Source organism: Pundamilia nyererei, unplaced genomic scaffold (genome assembly GCF_000239375.1).
Source record: "Pundamilia nyererei isolate P.nyererei 1_Seehausen unplaced genomic scaffold, PunNye1.0 scaffold00144, whole genome shotgun sequence".
NCBI classification, from domain to species: domain Eukaryota; kingdom Metazoa; phylum Chordata; class Actinopteri; order Cichliformes; family Cichlidae; genus Pundamilia; species Pundamilia nyererei.
This window is the reverse complement of record NW_005187545.1, coordinates 671,480-699,264: the sequence shown is the minus strand read 5'-3', so window position 1 is coordinate 699,264 and position 27,785 is coordinate 671,480. Positions and strand designations below refer to the sequence as shown.

Sequence of the window (27,785 nt, the reverse complement as noted above, 5' to 3'; positions counted from 1 at the left end):
CCTGAGGACACGGAGCCTCCATCTGCTCCTGTTATATGATACCTAACACTTCTGCTTACACATCCTGTTGTTAGAGGACCATTATTTCTTTAAAAATGACTTTGAGCAGACAATTTTCACCTGCTGAAGTCTTCACAGCATTTAATGAGTTCATTAAATGCCCTGTAAACACATTTTATTTGTCAGCTCCTGCATGAACAGCAACCAGCAACATGAACATGAAGTCACCTTTAAGTAAGAACCATTTCCGTGATTGTTTTTTATCTTTTTATTTGATAGAGACACAAGGAGAAAGGAAACGTAAGTGGAGAAGGGAAGTTCATCAGCAGGGTTAAAATCAGTCAAGAGCTTTGTGATCATAAAGGTACCCCAAGCTTCACAAGCAGGATTTTCTGGTTTCTAGGTTAACTGGCAACAGTAACATTTCAGTAACATGACTGGGTATAAAAAGAGGATCTTAGAAGGGGAGATTTCTCAGAATTAAAAATGAGCGCAGATTCACCAGTCTTAATGGAACAGAATACGTTTCTGCAGCAAATTTGAATACCACATTGGCTACAGTATATTATGTCCTCAAAAGATTCCAAGTATATGGCAAAATCTCTGTGTGTGTGGTTCAAGGCTGAAAACCATCATTGATTTTTGGGTCCTCAGACTGCACTGCATTAAAAACAGGGATGGTTCTGCCATGGAAATCACTGCATGGGCTCAGCAACACTGTCTGTGAACACAGTTCATTGTGTGTCCTCACAGTGTGCTCTACCATTGCAAATAAGTCATTGTGAACACAATCCAGAAACACAGATATCTTCTCTGAGCCAAAACTTATTTAAAATGAACTGAGAGTAAAACTAACACTGTTCTATGTCAGACAGATCCAAATTTGAATTAAATTTTATAAAACATGGACACCTCTTCCTCCAAACTTAAGAGAAGAGGGACCATCGAGCTTTGTCATTGACACTCAGATCAAAAGCCTGCATCGCTGATGATATGGGGGTGCATTAGTGCCCATGAAGGTTGCACATCTGGAAAGGCACCATTAATGCTCCCATACACATGGACATCTTTTTCAAGGGAAGACTTTACATATTTCAGCAAAGACAACAATAAAGTACATACTGCACCTGTTACAACAGCATGGCTTCATAGTAGACAAGGTGTTGAACTGGCCTGCCTGCAGTCGGGATCTTTCACCCACTGAAAACCTTTCAATAATCATGGAACGAAAAATAGGACACAGACAAGAAGACACGGGGATGACAAGAATGGGACAACATTCCTCTCCCAAAAGTTCAGCAGCTGCTCTCCTCAGTTTCCAGATGTTTACAGACTGTTGTCAAAAGAAAAGTGAATGCTACACAGTGGTGAACATGGCCTTATACCAACTTTTTTGAGTCATCTTGCTGCCCTCAAGCTCAAAATGACCTCATTTATTCTTAAGAATTTTACATTTCACGAGTTGATATGTTTTCTATGTTCTATTGTGAGTTGACTATGGGTTTATGGGGGTTTATATTCCAATCTGTTTTTGTTTGCAATTTGCACAGGGTCCCAACTTTTTTGGAGTTGGGGTTGTACAATGATGTCAGAGCAACATAGTTGCGCCTCATGTCTTGTTACTGTGTTGTGTGGACCAGCTGTGGCCTAAATGTCATGCCCAGTGGTAACATGGGTAATGGCAGGTGCTGATGTCTGACATCTGGCTCATGGTTGGTAGATCTGTCACTGAGTTGTGGTAGTCATATTCACCCTGAGTGTATGCAGTCAGTCAAATGTGGTCAGAGAGAACTGCACATCTGGACTGCACTGAGCTACATTTGGACCGCACAGCCACAGCTTTTTGGCTTATGACTTCAGCTGGAACAGGAAAGTCACAGTCATTTTAGGGAGGAGTTTTCTGACGTTTTCTAGGAAGGTAAACATACAAATCGAACATCTGTCATGAGGAAAACTTGGCTTTCATAAAAGAGAGAGCTGGGTCTGAACCAAGACCATTTGTTGCACTGTGATTAATTGTCTGATAAAATGATGGAGGGAAGCTACAAGCAAGTGGATTTTACTGAAAAGCAAAACTTAATAAGCCCAGATGATCAACAAGCCTTTGAAAACACACGGTTTAGATCAGTAGTTTGTTGTAGGAGCCATCTTCTTATCTGATGATGGGATATTTTCCCTTCAAAACATGATTGATCCATCCCCATGATAAACAGTTAGAGAGGTGTTTTCTTTTCATGTTTTTCATCTCGTCAAGTTTTCTCACCCTTGAGAAAAATACTTTCACATCACATGATTCTTCAGTGACTTTTTTCTCCAGAACACATCAGGTTTGTTTGGCTGTTCATTTCTGAACTTCTGATGCTGAACTTCGGATCGTCACCACTCATCTGCAAAGTTTGAACAGGAAGTGAGTGGGGTTGGTGTTGTCACAGCTGTGTCACTGAGATGACCACGTTGACCTCGTAACATCGAGCACATCACTGCTAGCATGTAACCGGGTTAGAGTTCGGCCATGTTAAATATATAATAACACTTCACTCGCACAAAAATACACATGGTACTGAAATATGTTTTAACAGCTCAACAACAAACATTAAAATTAAAGTGTTAACCTATGGGCATTCCTCAGGTCCACTAAGATGTTACCACACGCTACAATACTATACAGAGCATGATTATTTTGAACACAAGGCTCACTGTATTTATCAAACCTAAGTCAAATAAATAAGAAAGAGTGGAATCAACCACAGACAGTAATGAATGCATCTTTAATAACAAATAGGGTTCATGAAAAACGGGGACAATCTAAGTCCTCTGGGGTAATTGGCGGCCTGCAAATTGTAAATCCAAAAAGTTGCCTTTGGTTATGACTCCTTTGTCTGCCATGTGTTTGTATGGAAAGAGGAATGTAGTCACATACTAAAAACCTGAGTTACTATTATGGAAGCCAAGGTAGTGTCTCCATTGAGTAATTTTTGTTTTTGTCATGGAATATTTGATGAGGTCCACAGTTGCACTTTTACATGCGTCATGGGCATCTCTCCATCTTTGCTGCTTGCATCTGCGTGCATCTGAGTAAACAAGTTCAAAACTGAACTTTGTGTGTGTCTAAGTCAACGTCTCAACACTGAATGGGAGGCAAATTTTGGTCAGATTACACACACCAAAGTGTGGGAGACCTCTGACTGATGATGTATGTTGTACTCAGAATTCATGGGACATGTTGACATAATACATTTTATATCTGTGGTATCTGACCTTCATATTCACTTCCCACTTTGATCTGGTGCAGGTGAAAAATTTGGACTGATTTTATAGACAGTGAGACACTTACTTGAAGGGTGATCATCTTGTGGTTATGCTATAAATACTTTGATCATTTTTGCCATGTAGGACAGTGTAGTGATGAATATTATTAAGAATGGAGCATTTGGATTTGAAGGATTTGATTCCAGGATCTCTCCAGAAACTTTGAGCTGGTCACAAAGCGTCATTCACCAGCACCTGCTGTCTTCTACTGTAGTAGAGGAAGTGAGATTCATTCATTCATCAGTGACGTTTTGTCTGTATCTGCACACTGATCTTTGAATGTATGTGGAGAGTTAGCATCTTTACTCTGTCAGAAACCCATTTCCCTCTCATTCATCCACTGCAGCCACATCCTGGGCGGAGGCACCCATTTAACTTTGATATATGATGGCAAGCCAGAGCAAAGCCCCAGGTTTAGCTCGCTGACGTCAGATAAAGTACCTTTCTTTAGCTCTTACTAATGATGTCCTCCCTCCTTCTTTCTTTCTTCCCCCAATGGCTCTGACTTGTTCCCCCCTGCACTGCTTCTGTCTGCACGTCAGATCAAAGGTGAGAGCCACAGGGAGGGCTCATAGGGGAAAAAAAGACTGATAAGACCCTTTCTCAGCCTTCTCCACTTTGCCTGCCTTGCTCCATGATGAAGATGAGAGTGAGTAGAGGTGCACTCTCAGTCAGCAATCACTTCAAGATGAAAATTGGCATCAAAGAAAGTGTACTTCCCTCAGAAGCCGCATATAATGATGGTCCCTCCGGAGCACACTGTAGTTGTAAAGCTGATCACGGCGAATTGTGGAATAATTTCAGTCAGCTTTTATGCAAACTCTTATCACTGAAGATCAGTTATTAAAATACTTATGAAAACATTGGAAATATCAGAGAATAACAAGCATAAAGAGAACACTCATGTCAGTTCAGTGTCGGTATGTTAAGTTGGGAAGAATAAACCTTTGTGGATCCATTTCACCTGGTTTGGTGCAAAAGTGGCAACAGGTGCGCTAGAAAGGCAACAAGAAGGCAATGGCTGTTCACAGACCATCTCTGAATGACTTTTCTCTTATTTTGTTTTAGCCTGAGATGATACCTGCATCTCATTCAGGCTGCACAGGTATTCCAGCACCTCCAGGATGGCGCATCCATATGTGACACTGCAAGAAGGTTTGCTGTGCCTCGTAATGTGGTCTCAAGAGTATATAGCTGAGATACCAGAAGACACCTGGACCTGCTGTAGAGAGGCATCAATCCATCTTTTGCCGTGTAAAGACCTATCTCCTGGTATCATCTCTGAACTCTTGAGATTGTGCTGGGAGACACAGCAAACGTTTATATGGAGGTTCACATGCCTTGTTGTGGCCTCTCCAATGCGGCTGTTGTCATGTTAATTTGGACCGCAGCAGATAAATTGGAATCACAATGGTTTATTCTTCCTAAACAGACACCCTGATATCAATGAAGTTTTGAATGACTTTGTGTGAAGATTTAGTACTCCCTTGAATTATGTTCAGTGATGTAGGTACAAACAAATGCTCAATAAAAATCAGGATACCTAGGGTGGACAAATATATGTATAATCTGTAGTCTGCTTCATTAGTAAGCAATCTACTGTATTTACCATTAAATCCAAGGTTTTGCTGTTAGATTCATTCATGCCAGTTGCTGAATACATGCTTATCTGTCTAGAGGCTACAGTGCAATACAAAAACTGATTGGATAATGACAACTACATCCTTTTATTTATTTATTACATATTTTGTTCCTATAAACATAGTAAAACTTTTTTTAAACATCCATTGACAGTATGTTCTAGTGTTAAAGTGAGATTTTCAAAAATCCCCTGTCTAGAAAGAAAATTTTTAAAAATGTGTCACAAAACAGGAATTGTCAACCTTTGTTTACTCAATTTTCATTTTATCCTCTGGAAAATAGCGACTGTTAGTACTAGTACTATTACTAGCAGTACTAGAAATAGTTATTACAGGGCGTTAATCGCAATATCCGTCAGGAATGTAGCTAAAGGCTGTCTTTGTCGTTGTGCACTGTGTTAATAAAGGTTATTTAAATCCAATATGGCGGCGCCTACAGTGCAATCGTGAGCCAGGAAAACAGGTCGTTTACAACGGTTTTTAAGGCTGGTTGGGATGTTTTCTTTAACACGGACTGGCGTATTCTGTTATTGCGAGCACAGCGCGGAAATAAAGGAGTAGGAAATAAAACGGTGAGTAGCTTCACAGAAGACATTTTCCCTCCTTTCCTTCATCCTTCAGCGTGTGTGCAGCTGACAGACTCCACGAACATGCACACAGCAGGTGTAAAAAGGTGTTTCCATTGTGTTTAATTCGCATTAAAGAGAGGAGTATTCGCTTATCTATGCGGATAAAGCAGCAGGTCAGGTTTATCACGAGAAATAACAACACGCAATATCGCTGTAGCATAAAGACGGAAAAGAAACCATGTCAAAACCCCTATAACGTGCATGTAACAAAGTCACGCGATAATTGGCGTGACGCATGCTGTATCAATGTAACAGGATGTGGACTATTTGTGGTTTTAAAATCCAAAATGTTTTTGCTCTTACTTGATTTGCTTGCTTGGTGCTTCTTACAAATATGCAGGAAAATCGTGTATAACTCTCATGTCAGAGGCCATATAGCTTATTACACCTCATTGTTAACAGTGTAAGACAAGCTGAACTGAATTTAACGCCTGCATTTATATGATCATTTTATCCAATGAGGCCAAAAGTTGTTAGGAGTTGTAAATTTGGGAGCATGTGGTCAGAAAGACAAGCTGTGGTAACACAGTTTTGATGGTGTTTTGAGAATATTCTTATAAATGTATCCAATACATTTGATTACTGGCAACATTATCGTTTCTTGAGCAAATGTAAGTAAGTGCACCTTTACTCATTGTCTTAATATATGTGAGCTCTGGCACCAGAAACAGATGCATTTGACTTCTGACATATTGAAACACCTGTCCTATCTGAGCATTTATAAAAGATTCTCATAATGACTGACTGCACAGCTCTCCCCCAGATCCTAGTTTTCTGCTTTAAAAATATATTTTTAAATTGTCACAGTTACTGTTCATTTGAAGAATTAATCAGCCACCCCCACCCCACCCCTTGCTGAGTACTGGAGTCCAGCACACAGACTTGGACATCAGCTTGAGATGAAGCAATGTTTTACTCTTTGTAGGAGACACCCGAATGGATGAGGCCAGTCACCATAGAAACATTATCTCAGTCTTTCGCCTCAGCCCACTCACTCGCACCGTCAGAGACGCGCATGGCGTTGAGTGCTCGTCTCTCCCAGCTTCAGCCTGAGGGGAGGAGTGTTGGCTGCTGTGATGCTAGCTTATACTCGAGAGAATATATTGAAGACAAAAAAGTCCCACAAACAGGTGGGTGGAGGAGAACCAGTGACAGCTGACAAAGCTCAGCTTTCTCAAAGTGATTTGTCCATCCTGGTCAGTTGTCTCGTTATAATCTAGGATGTAATTTTTTTTTAAAAAGCAGTGGTTTTTATTGCTAAAATCAGGTCATCTGAAACTTTCTCTCTCATGCTGATTTGTTTAACTGCGAAGTTTTCATAACATCAGCAATCCTACAATACAGAGTAACCTTTTCCTCTGAGCCCTCCTCAGCTTTAGTCATAATTTATATTTTCCCGACTGACTTGATGTCAGTCTGATGTCGGGGCGTGCTGATCATCTCAGCCTCCGCTTTGATGCTTTAAAGGTCTCTCCTTCTGAGATCCAGATGCGTCACTGCTGTGAAAATATTCTCCTTACAGGTCAGGTTAGCAGCAGTAGTCCTCCGCAGCCAAGACTGTGCTGACTGTACGAGCCTCTCAGGTTACCTTGGAAACTGTCTGTATATACACGTCTGTGTCTAGGTGAAATCAAATCAAGGTTAAATGGGTTTTCGTACATACTGCTGACTGTCTGACCGACATTAAGCCAGCAGAAAGTTTAGCCTAACTGCTCTCTGATCATTAAGGAGGAAGGGAAACCTTTCTGAAACAGCCTACAATCAATCTGTTTTTCTTCTTTCAAGTTGTTAGCAGTGGGAGTGGTAAACTTTTTAAAATTTATTTTATAGAGTAATCCTGTTCTGGACATTTTCTTTAATGTAGTATTTTGTCCTTTTGACCTACCAGTAATTACACAAACTGAGTGAAGCTGCCACTTCCATGCAGGTGATGTCCAGAGGCAGCTGGGTGCACTTAACCTCCTATAATGAAGTGGGAATAATCTAAAAGTACAGGGCCGATTTAAAGCCGAGAAATCGGTGTGTTATTTCATGTCATCTGACTGCAAATGACATTCTTTCATCCGAGCAGGCAGGTGGTTTGATACCTTAGATTCAGAGAGAGGCAGAGCTGCAATCACATCGCGCTGAATAAACCAGTCGTGCTGCTGTTGTGTGAGTGACGTTGATGCGATGGACACAGGCTGTGAAGCAGCAGTGGTAAAAAGAAAAAAAAAAAAAAATCAGAGCTGCCATAAATTAATCGCAGTGGATGAAACTGTCACTCAGTCTGTTCACAACAAGTGGACTTTAATGTAATGTTGCTCATTCCTGTAGATTCAAGTCATCTGAAGTCATATGCACTGATGTGGGAAACCCTTTTCATACCTACTGCAGAACTATCAGAACAATCTCCAGACTGAAAACCTTTTTTTTAAACCCCTCAGCCCTAAAAGGCTGATGGGGTATTGTTGTCATCCTGCGGGCAACATGGACACCCACGTTTGTGAATAAGATAACTCGAGAACGAAGCAATACAGGCACTTCATATTAGTAACATAGTTGTATCTAAATGCTAAAAATTTCGGACAAGTTTGAATCTCAGTGACCTTGACCTTAAGGTCAAATTTAAGTTTAAAAAAAAAAATACTACGAATGTGATAACAGGAGAACAAGGCAAAGTGGGATTTTGATATTCATACCGTAGATGTGTCTACTAAAAGGCTGAGGGTACCACCGGCTGCCGTCAGTATTTTTAAATCCTTCTAATCTGGAAGGGTTACGCATGCATTTGTTACATCTAAACTGGGCTATTCTAATGCACTTACAGTCCCTCTGGGAAATATTCACAGCGCTTCACTTGCTTCATATTTTTTCAGTCATTTTACAGTCGTAAATTCATTTTTTACCTCAAACAATACCCCACAGTGATAAGGTGAAGAAAAGGTTCTTGCAAATTTGGGCTCCTTAGTAACGCCTGATCATCAAAGCTTATTTCAAAAGAACCTCGTGTCTTTGCTGCTGCTGCACCAAAACTCTGCAGTGACCTCCCAAATGACCCAAATTCAAATGTTTAAATCTGAGTTGAAGACGCACCTTCTCTGTCAAGAATTTGGAACTGTGACCGGAAGATTTGGTTATTTCACGTAAACATTGTGACTGCGTGTAATGTCAGTGTTTAAGGAACCTGTAAAACACTTTGGGTTTAAATGTGCTATAAAATAAAATAAAATATACTTAGTTACTTATTGAATATTACACCATGGAGGGCATATCTGCCCTGTAGCCTTTTAGAATAATAATGTCAGACTCTAGTGGGTTTGAAAAATAAGTTTCGCTTATTCCACTCCACAAAAACCTGACTATTTTCTTTCATCTCACCATTTGGTCACATCGATGGAGATCCAGCACACACTGCAGTTGCACAAGTTTGGCTGGTCAGAGTGAAACTTCCAGGAAGCGATCCAAGCGTAGGAAAGGGCCGAAGGGGCACGAAGAGGCAGCTTTGAAAGGGAGAGCAGCAAAATCTATATCAGATAAAGTATTTGATTCATGTGGGCGGAGTCACGAGCCTTTTATTGTCATTTCTATGTAAAGATGGAAACTGCTGTTTCCATTTTCTGTCAGTTAGATATTTTAATGTGTGTGCATTCACGTTGTGTGTTTTATAAGCTATTTAATATATTTACCAAAGGTTAGGGGAAAGCTCGGTTAAAGCTGACCTCTACTGAAAAATAGAAACTTTAGTATTTCACTAGCATGTCAACATTTCCACCACTGGCTGTTTTCCTGTTTTATCAGACGCAATCATGCGGGTGTCCGTGAGAAGGCTGGCGCTGTATCCCATGTTTGCAGCCCAAAGGAGCGGAGCCCTCCAGAGTCCATTTCTGCACCAAATTTCACCCAGGAGTCGCACCCTGTTCAGTGAGACGGGCGTGTGGGAGAAGGACTATCGAACAGAGACCAGACGCAAAGTGGAAGGATGGTGGCACCCGCGAATTATGGCGCAGTGGCGGAAGGATGCAGTGGAGGAGGTAAGAGGGTCTTTCAAAGTATCAAATAATAAGCTCAAGATTAAATGAATGATTGTTTTGCTTTTGGTAACCAGCAGTTACAAAAAAACCCCAAAACTCAGTTTATATATGACACAGCAAGTGCTCCAGCTTCCTCTCACAGCTCAGAGGTATGCATGTTGATCTAATTGGTGATTTGTAAATTGGCCCTGAGATAGACTGGCAGTCTGTCTCTTGCTCAGTGTCAACTGGGATAGGCTCCTGTCCCACCACAATCCTGGTTAGGCAGTCTGGAACATGCATGGATGGAAATGCACTAAATCCTATAATAATCCTAATTATTATATAATCCTAATATAATAATCCAATAAATCCTTATTTAGATAAGAAGCTAGAACAAGCAGATGGTTGGCATTTCATTTGCCCCACATGCTGCTGCTGTAAAAAATGTGTTGAGGTAAACTGCTAGTAGAAATGAATGTCTGATATGTCGAGTGAGAAACATGAGTCATCCTCAGTAAATACTTGACATAACAAAAATACTTCTTTCAGATGTTCTATGGCCTAAATAGAGGTCATTACTGTTGAATGAGTTGGAAATCATAATTGTGCTCCACAAATCAAGGTTGCACCAACCAGTAGACGTCTTTTGTAGAATCTAAACATCATAAGCACAAACAAGTGTTTTGTTTGTCCTTGCAAGAAAAACACAGATGTGTGTGTTTAAAAAACTGCTGATTTTAGTTGAGTTTCACAAAACCTCTGCTGTGTCTACCTTGGGCCAAGTGCGTACTATAAATGAGGACAGTGGTAATTAGCTCCCCTCTTTAACCGAGCAAAACATTTTTAACCCACGAGTGAGTTCAAGAAATTCAAATGGATCCACACAATACAGAACAAGCCTGGTAGAGGTAGGAGCTGAAAGATTTCAAAGACTCTGGAAAGAAAACCAGTGAGAGATGTGTCTGAAGACCCCAGAACGACTGCAGAGACACAAGTGGATGACTTAACCAAGGCAGGAATGATATTCTCAAAGAAGAAAATCATCAAAAACCTGCACAAGAATGGATTGTGAGGTTGCAGACCATGAAAAACTCCACTTCTGCAGAAGAGACACCTTCAGTCCAGCCTAAAGTATGCTAAAGAAAACCTGAGGAAAGATTATAAATATTGCAAGTGCGTCCTTTGGCCATATGAGACAAAACTAGAGCTCTGTATCAGAGATACCGCTCATGTTTGGAGAAAGAAGAGGGAGGTAAACAACTAAAGAACTCCCCAGTGAAAAGTGGTGGTGGGAGTATTGTTTTGTGGGAAAGCTCCAGTATGTCTGGGAGTTTGAATCTCACCAAGGTGAAAGAATCATGAAGAATTTAAAATAAAACCTCAAGCAGTCGGCGCAAAACTGGGTCTGCGTCATTGCTGTGTTCCAGTATGACAGCAACCCAAACATTCATAGCTCCTGGAAGAACAGCCTTCAGAATGCCAAAGTGAGCATTACTGACTAGCATGGACACATCCTGAAAAACTGAAACTCCGTGGGGTGAACTGAAGCCCAGGGTCCCTGCCAGAAGACCGTTAGATCTGGAGAAAAATGGGCTGTGATTGGAAAACGAGTGTGAGAAACGAACAACTGCAGGCTGTTATCCAGCTAAAACTGACTCCAGTGTCTGATTATTAGCATCAGTGGGGCTAATAATTTTGACCCCGGTAGTATTAGCTTTTGTGACATAATAATTTTTTTTTCTGTGTGCAAAGTAAAATACGCATCCAAAGTAAAACTCTGACGTTTGGAAAAGCTCTGTTAAAAATTCCTTGTTTTGTTTAACAGCAATTGGGAAATACTTATTAGCACCTGAGCTAATAATTCTGTCCTCTGATCCTGTATTGAAACAGATCCACATGTATACATTTGAGGCACAGTTAGATGAATAGGTGCATGCTTCTAAATTATGCCCTCATCTATTATTGCCACTGACCCTCGCAGCTCATCTCAGACTCGGAGCTCTGGATGATTATATATCCTAATGGCCTGACAGTGTGGCAGTCTGGGACTGGCTCACAGTGATTAAGTGCATTTACCACAGAACTCTGGACCTAATTAATTTACTGAAAAATTCATGACTCACGTTTCCTGTAATCACGTCTTTCTGGGTGTAACTGGTACTTACTGCGTTGCTGTGGCAACAGCATTGAGACTGTAAATCACCAGCGGTCTGCACTGACACCATTTAAATTCGGACACTATAATCAGCCTCTGTTAGAGCCTTATACAGTAATATACCCCGAGTCAGTCGGCGCTCACGATCGCTATGTGATGAGCAGCTATTCCTGTTCTCATCAGTTTAATGGAGTCTCTGTTGTATGGGATTCATTCAGAGGCCAGACTGATAATGAAGAGGCTCCTCTGCTGTGTGCTTTCAGGATTAAAAGTCAGTTTTATGGTCATTTGTCTCATGTCTCATGATTCTATAACGGCCTCTTCTTCTTCTTTTTTTTCCTCCAGAGTCCCCACAAGAAGAAGTTTTATGTCCTCTCTATGTTTCCTTACCCATCAGGGCGACTGCATATGGGCCATGTGCGAGTGTATACCATCAGTGACACCATTGGTCATTTCCAAAAAATGAGAGGGCATCAGGTATGTCAGCTTTTATTTTATTCTTTTATTTTGTTTTGTTTCTGCCTTGTACCATCCCTATTGAAGCCGAATATGCTCTGCTCTCACAGCAGCAGTTGTTTAGCGGTGCCATATTTCAGAGTCCCGAGAGCTGTTTAGCTTTAAGTTTGCTGACTCTGTAAGTAAATTACAGGGTTTTATGCCTGATATTACAGGACACACTGCTGTTTGATGTAAATGGATTGGTACTTATAAAGTGCTTTTCTGCTCAGTTTAAACTCTCAAACTGCTTTCTTACAAAACTATTATTTCTTTGTTGTTTCAATGCCTCTTTGCAATAAATCTAAAGGCTGTTTATTTCTAATTCATGCATTTGTGTGCACTCATAAAAAACCTTCCAGATCTTCTCTGCCAATGACAAACCGCTTATTCTGCTATTGACTGTTGATTGATGGTGTTTATCGGATCGGATGATGATGTGGAGGAACGTTATCTTTGGTGAAAAGCGCTATTTCTGTGAGGTCTGTCTAACATTCACACTCCAGTGGATGCATCTGAGAGCAGTTTGGTTAGTATCTTGCTCAAGGATATAACCACCAACCTACTTCCTGTGCTACAGCCAGTCCTGAATTCAACCCCACCGAACGCTTGTGGGATCAGCTTGGGCGTGCCGTTCGTGCCAGAGTGACCAACACAACTGCACTGGCCGACTTGTGACAAATGTTAGTTGAAGAATAAGATGCCATCCTACCCCAGTGTGTGACCAAGCTGGTGACCACCATCAGGAGGAGGAGGTGCCAGGGTGCTGTGCCTTTGTATGTGTACGTCAATCATCTTCAGTGTTGGGAAGGTTACTTTTAAAATGTATTCCACTACAGATTACAGAATACATGCCCCAAAATGTATTTTGTAACGTATTCCGTTACGTTACTCAAGGCTGCACTTTTTGCAGCGATCTCCTATAGAAAAATATTCCTCACCTGTAAAACAGGTTCGCAGCTCCGAACCGTAAAGGCGTAAAACCGTAAAGGGACCTCTGGCTAATACTTCGGGGTTCGTGTCGGCTCGTAGCTGAAAACTAGCTTTACTTTGTTGTCTGAGTCAACTTTTCTTGCGAGAGACAGAGAGAGGCGTTGAAAGGCTGCTGCAACAGAACTTATTGTTTCGGAGGAAAACGCAAACACAGTGTACAGTCGAGTCTTAATAGCTTACTTACAACTGGGCTCTTTTTGGCTGCAGTGGTTATTATTATATTTACATGCTTCCATCTCCCGTTTCTGCTCGGTGACAACTCGTACTTTTCCACTCTCCTTTTTCTCCCTCCCTCGCTCACAGACACATAACGGGTATGTCAGTCCATTCAACCTGCAGCACGGACTACACTGCCCATGAGGCTACATTGTTTACAGTTATGCCTGTAACACTTCTCCTATTGCCTTCATATTAAATAATTTTTGTGAATAATTTTTTTAAATATTTCTTCACGTCATTATGCGAGCCGCAAGTAGAGGTGACATGGACCACGAGATTGAGACACAGATATTAGAGCCTCCTAATGCGTGTTTTGTTTGGGTTTCCACCGGCATGGAAACTAAAAATAGAGAGAGCATAGCCTAACATGAAACGGGAAAATACTGCCGTGTAATCCATTTATTTCAACAAAGTAACTGTATTCTGAATACCACCTTTTTAAACGGTAACTGTAACGGAATACAGTTACTCATATTTTGTATTTTAAATACGTAACGGCGGTACATGTACTCCGTTACTCCCCAACACTGATCATCCAATATCCAATAAGTGACACCAAACAAGAGTCAATAACAGAATAAGCTGTTTGGCACTGGCAGAGAAGATCTTTTAAGTCTTTCATGGGTGCAACTCACAAATGCATTGTGCTTACGAATGTGGCAACATTAAAGGAGAAATACACAAGCTTTGTAGTGGTGTGGGATTTAGTGCCTAGAAGCATTGTTACAACAAAGGACCATTCACACACAAATAATACATACAGGAGGAGAAGCAGGTAACAGGTAAACACTGAGAATACCCCATGACAGTAGCACATTCAGGTGTCCATCCCTGTAGGAATGAGCCTGTTCTGCCTTTGAGCTTTTAACTTTTAATGCACGCCCCAGTTTGGCTTATTGTGCGCTATCTTCCCCTCACCGCACGTCTCTCCCTGTGACAAACAAAAGCTTACAAAGGACGTGACGCCCTCAAATGTGCTGTTTGAGACACACATTTGGTGTTATTGTGAGGAGTTAAATGTAATGGATGTGTTTTGGCTGTTGTTTAGTAATATTGGGAAAAATGGTGAGTCAGTCCTTCATTGAACTCGTCTTTGATACAAAACATGACGCTGCATTGACAGTATGATTGCTGCTTTCTCACTGGAGCCACTTCAAAAGGCTCCCCTCACCAATCCCTTACCCACTTTTTTTCTGTTTATTTCTGCTCAACAGTTCTTTAATATCAGCTGTGTTTACACTGCTGGACTCACTGTTTACTCTTCCTCCGAACTGTGAAGCTTCCCATCTATATACACGTGTAATGCTTATGCAGTAGTTTGACTTGAGCATTAATATGAGTGTGATTAGAAGCTTAAGTCTACCTCAGGGAGCCTGTTTCTTTCAATTAGATGGCCGACGTTTACACCGCCGTGAGAGCGTGTAATTAAATTGTTCTTTGTTGTACTTTGATTTCTATTGTGTACATCCCTTTACTTTTTAAATGCTCATTTCAGCGCCACACCCAGGTGCCAGTTTATTACTCTAAATGAGAGTAATGAATCCTACCTTCTCACAGGTGTTGATTCAGCTGTAATGTCAGCCTGTATCAGTGTCTCGTGAACTGTTTTTGGGGCAATTACCATGACAGAAATTAGAAAACATTTTACACTTAACCCCATCAAGGAGGAGGTAATGTTTTTTGTAATGTTTGTGTATGTGTGCGTGCGTGTGTTACTCTTACTGTCTCAAAAAGTTTTGAATTGATTCTGATTAAAAAAAAAAAAAAACTGTGTAGAGTGGGCTTTTGGTTTCAAGCCATTAACATTTGGATTAGATGCACCAAGGTCTTTAAGGCCAACTTAATGCTTTATTGGTCAAAAATTGACAAAAACTTTCAATAAAATTAAAAATAAATTAGAGGCTATGATTCTTACAAATATAAAGATTTAAAATATTGTCTCATGTTTGACCTCTGACCTCTACTTCAAGGTCAATAGATTATGCTGAAGGTCATAGTGATGATAATAATCCTATATAGGGCTGTTTAAAACGGTCTTTCTTACTGCCGTTGTGTGCAAAGACAGTATATAGTGAATGATATATAGGCATTAATATCACTATACTTTAAACCTCTGACGTCTTCTTTGAGGTCAAATAAGGTCAAACTTTCGTAAGATGACTCATCTTTAAGGCTAATATTGAAATTTACTGCCTGCTGGGATTCTGAATATCACATTATAGTTTGCATTCAACTATCATGTCACATTTGACGTCTGCCTTTCTTTCAAGTTTCTTTCAATCCTAAGTTTGAAGAGTTTAATTTCAGTTTAGTTTTTTTTCAGTATTGCTGTATTTGTGGCAAGATTTAGGAAAATCAGTGCACAGCAGGACATTTTGAAAGCAGCTGACTCAGTCTTGTAGACATCCGGAGCCTCAATAAACACGTCCACAAAAGTCTCTTCGGATAGTTTGTGATAACAGATTTGACCAAATGAACACATGACAAAACTACGTTTATTTCTGCTGCACAAAATTATTTCAGAGATCTGGTTTTTATTATAGTAGTTAACTTTCATGACTAGTTTTAGTTTTTAGTTTACTTTTCGTTAACTTTAATAACCTTGGCTGACACTGAATCCTTCTTACAATAAAGTGAGGAATGAAGTCGGCCCATAAGCAGCTGTTTTGCTTTTCCTATAAGGTGTTTCTATGGTTTTTAATACCTGCTGTGGTAATTTGGATCCTCGCTATGAGGTCTCCTTGTAAGGTTAAAATTAGGTGTAAATAGAGTAAAATCCATACTCTCGATTACCAGCGCTCTAGTCTGTTATTGACTCCACTCTGTTTCAGCTTCTAGTGCTGCAATCGATATTCAGCACTCTGCTTGATTCCACTAAACGGCGGCCGCTGATGAAGCCGCGAGCAGTGTCTGTCACATGGACCGTGCTCCTGCGGGGACACAAACACCTCCTGCTCAGTTCTTTGGTTAGACTTTGTCTGTACATGATCTATCCACCCAAGAAGAAAGGTTGGTGTGTGACAAGTTTCTCTCTTCCTCCGTGTTTTCTGGTCCAGGTGCCATCTTTACACGAGATGCAGTGTTATTTTTGTTTCACCTGCCTGTCTTCCTCTGGCTGGTTTGTCTCTGAACAGAAACCTGGTGTCACATCACTGATAACTACTTTGTTTCTCTCAGCATCGGTCAGAAAGTTGAGCTTGTTCTGCTGTGTGCACTCAGTCTACCCTATTCACTAGTTAACTGAGAAAGGTCCTCACTCTCCTTTAAACGGTTATGTGTAATGGGAGTTCTTTCATGTGTCACATACTAAATTAGAGAAAGTTTTAACCTAGACCTAACCTAGTTCTTTATAAATATCAAAATATGAGGTAATCAAAGCAAAAAAAGATGTTAACTTTTAACTTTTATTGTAAGTACAAAGCTCGTGCTAATAATCACAGTAAACAGTAAAAATTAAAGTCGTTCCTGAAACTTCAAGTGGTTTTTTTTACACTTTTTTTTTAACACTTTTTTTTTCTCAGAATTCTGAGAAAAAGTCGGAGATTCTGAGATTAAAGTCAGAATTCAAACTTTAATCTCAAAATTCAGACTTTTTTTTTCGGATTTCTGACTTTAATCTTAAAATTCTCAGATTATATTTAGAATTCTGAGTAAAAAAAAATTCTCAGAATTCTGAATATAATCTGAGAATTCTAGGAAAAAAAGTCAGAATTCTGAGATTAAAGTCAGAATTAAAATCTCAGATTTCTAAGTAAAAATTTAGAATTTTGAGACTAAAGTCAGAATTCTGGAAAAGGAAAAAAGATGTGCCCACCTTTTCTTTTTCTTTTTTTTTTTTTTCCCCTTTCGGTGACCCTAATCCTCTTCCGTAGATATTAAAATGAGTTTGATGCAAAACATATAAGCGTGACAAATGTGAAAAAAAGACTTTTTCTGCTCCTAATTATTCAAACCATGACTGAGCACTGTTTTCAGTTTAGATAGATTTCATGGGCACTGCTGCTGGGTGTAACCATATATGTGAAAACAACAACGCTTGTTTCTTGCTTAGGAAAAATAATAATTTTTACAGTCTATACCACATGTGTCAAAATCGCGGCCTGCCGACATTTAAATCCAGCCACACGTCACTTGAGCTTCTTCACACAGAATTCAACAAAAGGAAAGTTGATTTTTCAGAGCAGACAATTTCGGCTGAGACGAGACCCTGAGTCTACGTGATCACCAAGTGTTTTCTTCTCTCTTTTGTTCAAAAAAACGTTACTTTCTGGTGGGTTTTTTGGTTTACAAAAATTCACTGTTAACTATTACATTTGCACTCAGTAACCTTCATGTTCTATTGGAATATAACCAGAATACGACCGGCTGGCAGCCTGTGGAGTTGTGCTTATTGACAGAGAGACTCATTGAGACTGATGGATATGTATCGACAGTCGGAATGATGACGCTGCTGATTACCACAAATCATTTCCTGACATAAGCTAGAATTAATTTAGTTTCAAGACTGTAACAAAACTATTAGTTTGCTTAAAAGTAGAATTGCTTTTAGTTTGACAGAGATGCATCTAATGGGCAATGATGGTACACAGACATCAATATCAGCTTTTTTATTATTCAGCTGTCAGAGCAAATTTTCAGGCTTTTTCGTTTCATGCTTATAAATATTAGCTGGTGGTAGGTTCAAATTTATCAAACACACGTGTGTATTGGTACATTTTCACCACATTTAGAGCATGAAAAGGAATAAAAATGCTAAAGACGGGCGCCAGTATAGCTCACTGTGTTGAGCAGCTGACAGATGTACCAAAAGGTTACTGCAGGAACCCGGGTCATTTCCTGTGTGACGATCCTCCTGCACCACCTTTTCTTCTGCCCTGCTGTCCTGTCCAATATAAAGGCTGAACTACCCAAAAATAAGCTATTTAAAAAGACTAATAGGGCTGGTCTGCCTCTACACATACACTGATGTGTAAGGGTTGGTAAGGGGTAGTTAACCTTTGAATGGGCTAGTGTAACGAGGAAACGTTTATCAAGTTGCATTTCAAAGTGTCAGATGGAGTGGAGTTTGTCTGGAGCTGTGTGGGTGGACACTTGCATGTAGCATCATATCAACAACATCAGTCTCCCAGCTCTTCTCCTCTGCTTTCATCCCATGGTGCCCTGCCCTGATTGGCTCTGACTTTGCATTACAGTGACTTCAGTGACTCTCTTGTCCATCTACCACAATCTCTTGTCAATGTGCTGATTTCGCGGCCACAGATTCTCAAAAAGTCGGGGTAGCTTCACACTTTCTGTGGTCAGAAGGATAAGTGGAGCTATTACCAGTGAAGTATTTAGACTGGATCAAGAGTGTAGTAGCACATCTGTCCTAACATTTTTCCGCTTGCAGTTCACATCGTGGCTGCTTTACTCACAGTGTGGCTGTATTCCTCCTGAGCTCTCTTAGCCTGATACCATCCAGCACTCGGCTTTACAAATGAGGCCCCTGCAGTTACCAAGGATACCAATTCGTCTGAAACATCAGACCAGTTAGGGTCCGTTCAGCGATGCTCTCCAGCTCTCGAGTCCTCGTCGCTCTGCCTCTCCTCTACTTTACTCACGCCTTCCACTCCTGTGCTCTCATTTCGTCTCGCCCAGTAAGCAGAAAAACACCATCGAGGACCCAAAAAGATGTCGCCTCGAGTGTTTGCCTGGGGGAGCCGTGCGTTCAGAGAGGATGTGTATAGAAAGTGACAGTATATTTACAACAAGTTCAGGGTAATGATGTAAGCATGCTGACCCTTCTTTCTAAGGTTAAACCAGTTTCTTTTACATTTTAGTAAAACATTGGCTCTTAGTCTGTGTACTTTCATCCCGATGTGTAAGCTCCCAGCAGGGATTTACACATCACCATAAAGTTGATGCATGCAGAGGACCCTCGTTCCCTCCTAGACTGACTTGTTTTTTTTGGTTTAATAGTTACTGATTGCATAAATCCTGCTGTAATGTGAACAGCATGCTGATCAGAGGTGCTGTCAGTTAATTATGTGAATGATGCACGTTGACACCACAGGGCTATTTTCATTTTCCTCCTTTCACCTGGGAAACTTTCTCCTCTTGGTCTAAGTGTGATGTTAAGTCTGAAACCTTCAGTGACACTTGACCAATATTTAAACAGATTTCATATCGTTTCAGAGAAGCCATTTTATGGTTAATTCAGCTCCTACTCTATAAAAAGTCATAAAAAAGGAATATCGAATGGCTTTCACATTTTTCCAGAAAGCTAATGAAAATAACGAGTTTCCCGACTGTGTCTGCAGGTCTTAAATCCAATGGGCTGGGATGCCTTTGGACTTCCAGCTGAGAATGCAGCCATAGAGAGGGGGCTTGACCCAGAAGACTGGACTAAAAGGTATTTGAACTATTACATCTCAGTGTTTGTTGTTTTTATATACTAACTGGAATTGGCCCACTTTTGTGGTGCTAGGTTAGACCCTGTCTTGACTTACAAATGTAGACCGTGCCTGCAAACAAATGAATGGCTGTCTAAGGGAATTCAAACAGTTCTTTAAAATGAATACTGGCATTGCCATTTAGTCATCATTTATAGTTGTCAAATACACAATAAGCCATAAAATGCTCTGAATTACAATTAAATTCTAAAATTGCATGTAAGTAAACAAAATACTAAATGGAAAGTTATACCTTTAACCGTTTAATTCAAACATATTTTGTATTTTTATATTTCTTATCTTTAATTTAAAATGACTTCTGTTGTTGCTGGATGTCATCACTCAGACATCCCACCGATGCAGTGAGTTTCTCATCTCGAGCTGACAGATTACATGCTCCGGTTTCTTCTTTTTCCTTTAAGTCTTTTTTTCATACCAATTTTTTGTCCAAAAGATATTCAGAACCTCCGTTATTTCAGCCAGAGCATCGCTTTTTATTATTATGTGTTTTTTGGAAACATTTGCCTTTTTCCAGCTTCCTCTTTGAACACAATTGTTTCGGTTTCATCAGTCAGATTTTCGCCTAATTTTTTGCCTTAGTTGTCCAGACGTCTCTTTTGCAACACGTCACCGCTCTCTCTGCTTCACCTGGAGGTAAACCTGTCTCCTTATAGAGAAAATGGAGGCATGGCAGTATGCAGATTATATGCAGGCAGCACAAACCTGTTGGTTCAGAATGATTTAGTAGCGTATGCATAGTGGTAAGAACAAAATGGGCTGGTGTGCATGTTTCATAACTCCAAAGGTAATTTTGCTAAATGAGGGCTATTGTCATGTTCAAGAAACCAGTTTGTGGTGGTGGAGGTTTTGTGATATGGCCTGATATCCTGCTAGAAGAAGCTATTAGACGATGGGTGCACTGTTGTCATAAATGATGCTCAACTGATATTAAAGGTCCTAAAGTATGCCCAAAGAAAAAACTCTCCCACAGCATTACACCACCAGAAACCGGAAGCTTTAGTGGAAGGCAGAACAGATCCATGCTTTCATGTTGTTTGTACCAAATGCTGACCCTACCATCTAAAGCAGCAGAAATTAAGACTTAACAGACCAGGCAACATTTTTACAATCTTCTGTTGTCCAAATTTGGTGAGCATATGCCATCTGTAACCTCAGTTCCCTGTTCACAGCTGACAGAGTGGCACTGGATGCAGTCCTCTGTTGCTGTTGCTGATCAGTTTAGCTGATTAAATATTTGTGTTGAGCAGTTGAAAAGGTGGCCCATGAGTGCACTATATCCTAACTCTAGCGCCGTTCCTCTCGCTTCAGTAACATACAGTCTATGCGGGAGCAGCTGGACACTCTCGGGCTTTGCTTCAACTGGGACCGGGTAAGCAGCACGTGATGATGAGCTGAGCATCAGACAGAGAGTTTTGGCAGCTTTCAGGCCCATTTTGCTCCCTTTTGAGTCTGATTCTCACTTTCCTGACAGGAAGTGACCACTTGCCTCCCAGACTACTACAGGTGGACGCAGTATCTATTTATCAAGCTCTTTGAAGCGGGACTGGCATACCAAAAAGAGGTATTAATCGTATTTGCGCTCTGGTTTATCCTGGATTTCTTTTAAATGAATAATATGACTTGCGCAGGTTTCAGATCCCTGACTGGTACAGTAATGATTGAAGCAGCTCAGAGTTTTCTCTTTGACTGGATTAAATGGTAGACAGGCTGGGAAAAACATTTTTCATTTTGTGTAATAAAATGCAGTGGCCTTAAAATATGCTTTTAAATATGAGCTACTTCTTAAGCTGTGCTTTTCAATTTGTGAGCTCATGTGTGCCGTTTGGGTGTGTGCTGTGTGCGTGCATGTGTGTTATCCAAGGCTGTGGTGAACTGGGACCCTGTTGATCAGACGGTGCTGGCTGATGAACAGGTGGATGAAAATGGGCACTCCTGGAGGTCTGGAGCTCTGGTGGAGCAGAAGCTACTCACACAATGGTTCATCAAGACTACAAACTATGCCAAGGTATGACTGTAGCACGTGTGTGTGAGAGGCAGTGCTAGAGATACACCAGTATGTGTGTGACAAGCAGCATCTGAATGGCTGACCAGAAACTTGATGTGGGCAAAAATGAGCTGCGGAGCCCTCTGATAACAATCATGGCTGACACTTCAGTAACAGCAGCTGCAGTCCTGCTTCTCTGGTTCTGCAATCAGACCCCTGGAGACCATCATTTATAGCCTGGCATCTCTACTTCAAGGAAAAAGAGACCAGAAGCCTCAGTAATACCACCAGGTGGCCTGGCTGGCTGATGAGAAGCCTCCACCTTTAAGCAGAGGGGTGAACAGGGCTGGCGCACGGTGAAATTAGCCGTTTTGGACTTATATGAATCAGCCTCAGAAAGAAGGTTCATACATTTTTCATGGAACTCATGCATGTGTGTGCATGTGCTTGCACATAGAAATACACTGTACAGGCAGGTACCTATAAAAGAGAAAAGTTTGGCTTTATGTGCTCAGTGCTTGAGCACTTTAAACTCGAATTTATCTTAGTTTGTTTGCTGAGTTGAGAAAAATTGGGTAGAAATGTTTCTAATAACATTTTTTTTTTGTTTCTAGAGCTGCAATGAGGGATTATATTCATGTTTAGTTAATGTTAGTTGATGTTAATTTTGTGGGGCATCTTTTTTGGTGTCTAAATGTGCAGAAAGTCTCCCAAAAATTGCAATACCAACAAAATAATTCAGCTTCAAAGCCATCCAAAACTTTAAACATAGTCAGAGATACAGAACATCAAAGCAGTAAATCCTCACATTTGCCTAGCAAAAAAACAAAGTTTGACATCTCTGCATTCAAATTATGGGTTCAGTCACTGCCTGATTATTTCGGCTCTTCTTGTTTCCATCACAATATAAAAGAAAGCATAAGCAAGTTTTTGTGAGTGGGGTTTCATTTCATACTGAGATAACATTGAAACCAGTGCCTGGGAGGTGTGAAATAAATGTAAAAAAGAAAAACATTGGAAATGATGCAAAACACATGTAATTTCCAATAAAACAAACCCCAAACTTGCGAGAGCACCAGCGCGTCCGTTTGAGGGTTTTATTCGCTGCTTTGTCACTTTGATTAAAAAAATAATTTCGTCCGCAGTCGGCTGTCGCTCAGGTTCAGCCGCGGCGCCGAAGTCGCCCGTGCGTGTCCGTGTCAGAGGTTTGAGCGGAGGTGGAAGCAGCCTACTGTGACAATGTGTTCCTGCATTTCTAATTTTCTCTGAAGAGCAGAGAAGTGGGAAGGAAGGAAGAGGAAGGTGTTAAGGGAGAGAAGTGAGAGAGACAGATGGAGGGAAAGGCGGACCGTGTCAAACCAGAGCGTGACAAATAAAAAGCGATGTAATTGGACTGTGATTTCCTTTTTTTTTAAATATTTCTGTCCGCTCGCCTCTAAACGTGTTCGAGTCTGTTAGACAACATTAACTTCAGGCAATATTTATTCCGTTTAGCTGTCAAGTTATTCCACATTGTGCAACGACTGTGTATTATTACTAAGATGGATCCTTTTTTTTTTCTTCCCATGTGGAGCGTGCAGGATGCTAAATGATCACATGGCAGGAGCAGGAGTTTTCAATTTCATGCATAATCACACTTGTTGCACTCAAATGCTGCCTGCCTATTACACCACGACTGACATCTAAATGATTCACAAAAAGCGAGAGCTCAGTGCGCCGCTCACATGCAGTATTGTTCAAATAGCTTCCAGAAATGTTTGATTTCCTCCAAGTAAATTAACACCCGACAACTGAACCCACTTCCAAAGTGCAGCTGTTTGTGTGTTTCCTCAATGTGTTAATATATTTCCCAGAAGTGTACTTGACATGTCTCACTCACACATGCACACACACAGTCCTTGGTTACTCTTATTTCATGCTCGAGCTTTTCTTTGTTGCCAGGGACTCATGTCCTTGCTGTTAATGTTTTTTCTGGCTTTTGTGAGAAAAACACTCACTGCCTTTCACTTTAAAGCCGTGCCCGATTCTCACTCGTAGCTTTTTTTTTCGTCATCTTTGTTTTGCTGTGTCTCCTTCCAGCAGCCTCTCAGTCACGCTGACACACGTTCTTCGGGATTTATGCCCCTTTTTTCCCCTCTCGCTCTGAAGGGAATCCATAACTGACGAGCTGCACTCATGCTAGCGATGACTATGGCCAGTGTTTATGTTTGTATTGATAACTCTGTGATGAGGTACTGCATGCTGAACTGCACCACGATGGGGTGGAGGGGTGGTTTGTGGGTAATAGGTGCTGACAGACTGAAAAGGAAATTGAGAATTATAACATCTCTGGCCTCAGACCAGCTGTGGCTTTTTGGCTTGAGCCTCGTTGATATGCATAGCTTCCTTTAATCATGCAGTATAAATGTTGTTGTGTGTCTGGGTGTGTATGGGCTTATGGGTGTGTATGTGAGGTGGGGGTGTGTGAGGTAGTGTGCACACTATATAGGCGATTGCTTTGCGATATCCAGGAAAGAGGGCGAGCAGAGGTCACAATTTTTGAGAATCCCTTTTTGTCTGCATAATGTGACCTGGTCAGCTCTGCTGCTTTGTCAAAATAAATTGGCTGCGCTTTGAAAGAGGCCACACGGAATTGGAGTCAATTGCATTATCCTAGACAGCCACATACTAATAGGAATATCTCTTTTCCACAGCGAAGTGGAAAATTAGCTCCTTCCAAACTTGTACAACGTAGTAAACTTGTGGCTTTATCTCTTTCAGCCCCTCCTGGACGCCCTGCAGGACCTTCCAGAGTGGTACGGGGTCAAAGCCATGCAGGCAAACTGGATTGGAGAGTGCACGGGATGCTACTTCGACTTCAAACTGAAGGTGGATCTCGACTCCTTTCTCTCTCCTCTTCACTTTTCTTGTTTTCTTTCAGTCTCTTTCCCAGCAAGTGCTCCCTCTTCTGTGCTTCTGTTTTTCATCTCTTTCACCCCGAGCACTGATTGCCTGCTTTGAGTTTCTTTGACAGCTCTCTTTTTATCTGTTTCTATTAAAATCATGTACCAAAACATAGAAATCCACACTTATTATTTGCTTTCACTGCATCTGCTACAAGTAGCAATTTACCCAAACAGATGATCTCGCAGATTACTTGCTGCTGAAAGTCGTATTTAGACTTCTTCACAAGACTGTTGTCTCAAACTGAGAGACATCAAAAAGCCAACTGAGAACCCAATTACTGCCATTATTAAAGCAGTTTTCCTTAAAAATAAAAATCACTCAAGTCTGTTCTAATTGTGATATTTTGTAGTATTTTTATATTTATAGAGGAAAGAGGGTTGGATAATAATTGGAAAGGGTTGTTATGAAGGAATGTAAAATTAAAGTAAAAACTAGAGTTTGTAAAATGCTGCTGTTAATTGCAATTATCTCCTATCAGTATGATTTTAGCATGATGGGTACTAATTGTTAATTAGAATATCCTTAAATAACTGTGCGCCATCTAAACGTGATCTCAGGATGTTTATTGTAGCTAAAAGAGCCCAGTAAGCCCTGAAGGTGTTTTATATGTCTGAGTCACTGTGGTCAAGTTTTATAAGCTGTGATTCAAAATTTGTGTGTATATATGTGTGTATATGTTATAAAAATTGTTATGTTATAAAAATCATAAAAATGCTAACCGTTGCTTTGTTCTAGTTTTATTTGCCATCTTACAGAAATATGGAATAGAAAGCCAGCAGGTCCTCGCTGTTTATTCGACCTCTGTGCCGCTGTGGATGTGACAGTTTCCCACATGCCTCCTCTCTTATTTTCCAGGTGAATGGGAAGGAAACAGGAGAGACCCTGTCAGCCTACAGCTCCTCCCCGGAGACGGTGTACGGAGCTGCTTACCTGGCCATCCTGCCCTCCCACAGACTGCTGCACGGCAGTAGCTCAGTGCGCTCCGCTCTGCAGGAAGCCTTTCAGCCAGGCAGAGGTTGGCATCTCTCCACACTCGCAACCAGCTTGTGCTCAGGCTGTTTTCGAACTGGAGTTTACACACTTTAATATGTTCTTGTATGATTACTAGCTTTTCTTTGAAGAATTGCGAACTATATTTTTTATACACATCATTAAAGTTTTGTATTGTACTTGTCTTTATGTGTTCCATATCCTGGAGTGGATGCATGTTGGATACCTTGCGCTAATGTAAATATTTAATTTCGAACACAGTCGAGGTTTGGTTGTAGAAGCTGCAGTGGACTGTTTGTTAATTGGGTTCCCCTTGAACTAGTCTCAGTGGTGAACAGTTGTTGATAATGAGCTGCCAGGGGAAGCAGCGCTGCCTCTCATTCCCCTCCTGCCCTTTGCTCTTCAGACTCCCTGACAGACATCACCGCTCACAACCTGTTCACCGGCCGTGAGGTTCCCCTGGTCATCTCACACAAGGAGACTTTTGATGACTATCTGGATACTGTGGTTGGTGCGTTATGAACAAGTAAAAAGGATTGAAATAAGCAGGGATCTGTCATCTTATGTCTGTTGAGTGGTTTTTACCTTCTTGCAATGTTCATGCTGCACATGTATGTTACAGGTGTCCCAGACTGTAATGAAGAGGATCTGTCTGTAGCTAGAGCTTTGAATCTGAGTTGGGCATCAGTGCTGAAAACTCATGAAGATGGGACACAAACCCTCATCAACTCTGAGGAGGTCAGCACTAATACTAATCATTCTTTAATAAAAAGCAAACAACACTATTTTCATTCTTTTGTCCCTCTTCTTTTATCTGTTGCATAGTTCTCAGGCCTTACCAGAGATCAAGCCTTTAACTCTATTACCCAGAAGGCCAAAGAACAGAAGGTTGGAGGCTACCTAACCAGCTCCAAGCTCAGAGATTGGTTGATATCCAGACAGCGATACTGGGGCACACCCATCCCTGTGGTGCACTGTGGGTCATGCGGTCCGGTCGCAGTCCCTGAGGAGGAGTTACCAGTTACTCTGCCAAAGCTGCCATCGATTACAGGAAAAGGGGCGTCGCCTCTAGAAGCGGCACATGACTGGGTCAACTGCAAATGTCCCAGGTGAGAACGCTGAGTATTATCAGCCCTGTAATAACGCACAGCAGGACTGTAGACTTCATTTATCCCACTTCATGTGTCTCATTAACCTTTCGTGCCATTACAAACAAATAGATAAGCAGTGTATAAGAAGGAGGGAAGGAGAAGGTACAGGATGTGACATCTTTCTTAAATCCTTAAAAAAAGGCACATGAATTTGTGTCATGTCACTTCTGCTAATGGAGAATTAGTATTTGTAAATTGTCTATGACACGCAGTGATGCTCACAGGGCCTTACGTTCCTTCCTAATATTCAAATTAATGTAGAAAATGCACAGGAAAGAGTAGCAGCTAGGAGGTGCTGAACCCTCTGTTATGCTTTTATAGACCACACAATAACAGTTTTAATGAGTGCATATAATTACTACTATAGCCTGTACTTGTTATACTGGTCAGCTGCAGTTTATTATCTAAGAACAAACATATAATGCATAAAGTGTCAGTGTCACTGCAGCCAGAAAATGCAGCTTGGGAAGCTGTTTATAGCAGCTTTTGTCATTTATGCACCTTAACATTTGCTTACAAGAGTCCAAAGAGTTTGTTGGCTACCATTGAGTGAGCCATATTATTTATTGCATAGCTGCAAAAAAAATTCTTCAAAAGGCGCAAACTCCACAAAGAATGGCTGAGAGGTCTTTTTTTGTATTAGATTAACTGGAACAAGGCCCCACAAACACGAAAAATAGCAATAGAGCAAAATCGTATTCTTGCATCAGGATTAAACATGTTTACGTCTGCTATAATGTTGAATCATTTAAAATAGAAGTCTCTGGTGACCGTTCGAGGAACTGCCTCGGAGGTCACTGCTCTGGTTCTTTTCTACAATTTGAAAA

General features: G+C 40.9%; 1 protein-coding gene across 1 annotated transcript in view; it reads left to right on the top strand.

Annotated features, from left to right (window-relative positions):
- Positions 1-5,362: 5,362 nt before the first annotated feature.
- lars2 (leucyl-tRNA synthetase 2, mitochondrial) overlaps positions 5,363-27,785 on the top strand; it is a 34,873-nt gene continuing 12,450 nt past the window's right edge. The window contains exons 1-12 of the mRNA XM_013913675.1: positions 5,363-5,521; positions 9,359-9,591; positions 12,074-12,205; positions 19,735-19,826; positions 21,196-21,256; positions 21,359-21,448; positions 21,749-21,892; positions 24,632-24,739; positions 25,673-25,832; positions 26,214-26,318; positions 26,430-26,545; positions 26,633-26,916. Coding sequence (XP_013769129.1) covers positions 9,367-9,591; positions 12,074-12,205; positions 19,735-19,826; positions 21,196-21,256; positions 21,359-21,448; positions 21,749-21,892; positions 24,632-24,739; positions 25,673-25,832; positions 26,214-26,318; positions 26,430-26,545; positions 26,633-26,916 — 1,517 coding nt within the window. The 5' untranslated portion in view covers positions 5,363-5,521; positions 9,359-9,366. The remainder of the gene's footprint in view (positions 5,522-9,358; positions 9,592-12,073; positions 12,206-19,734; positions 19,827-21,195; positions 21,257-21,358; positions 21,449-21,748; positions 21,893-24,631; positions 24,740-25,672; positions 25,833-26,213; positions 26,319-26,429; positions 26,546-26,632; positions 26,917-27,785) is intronic.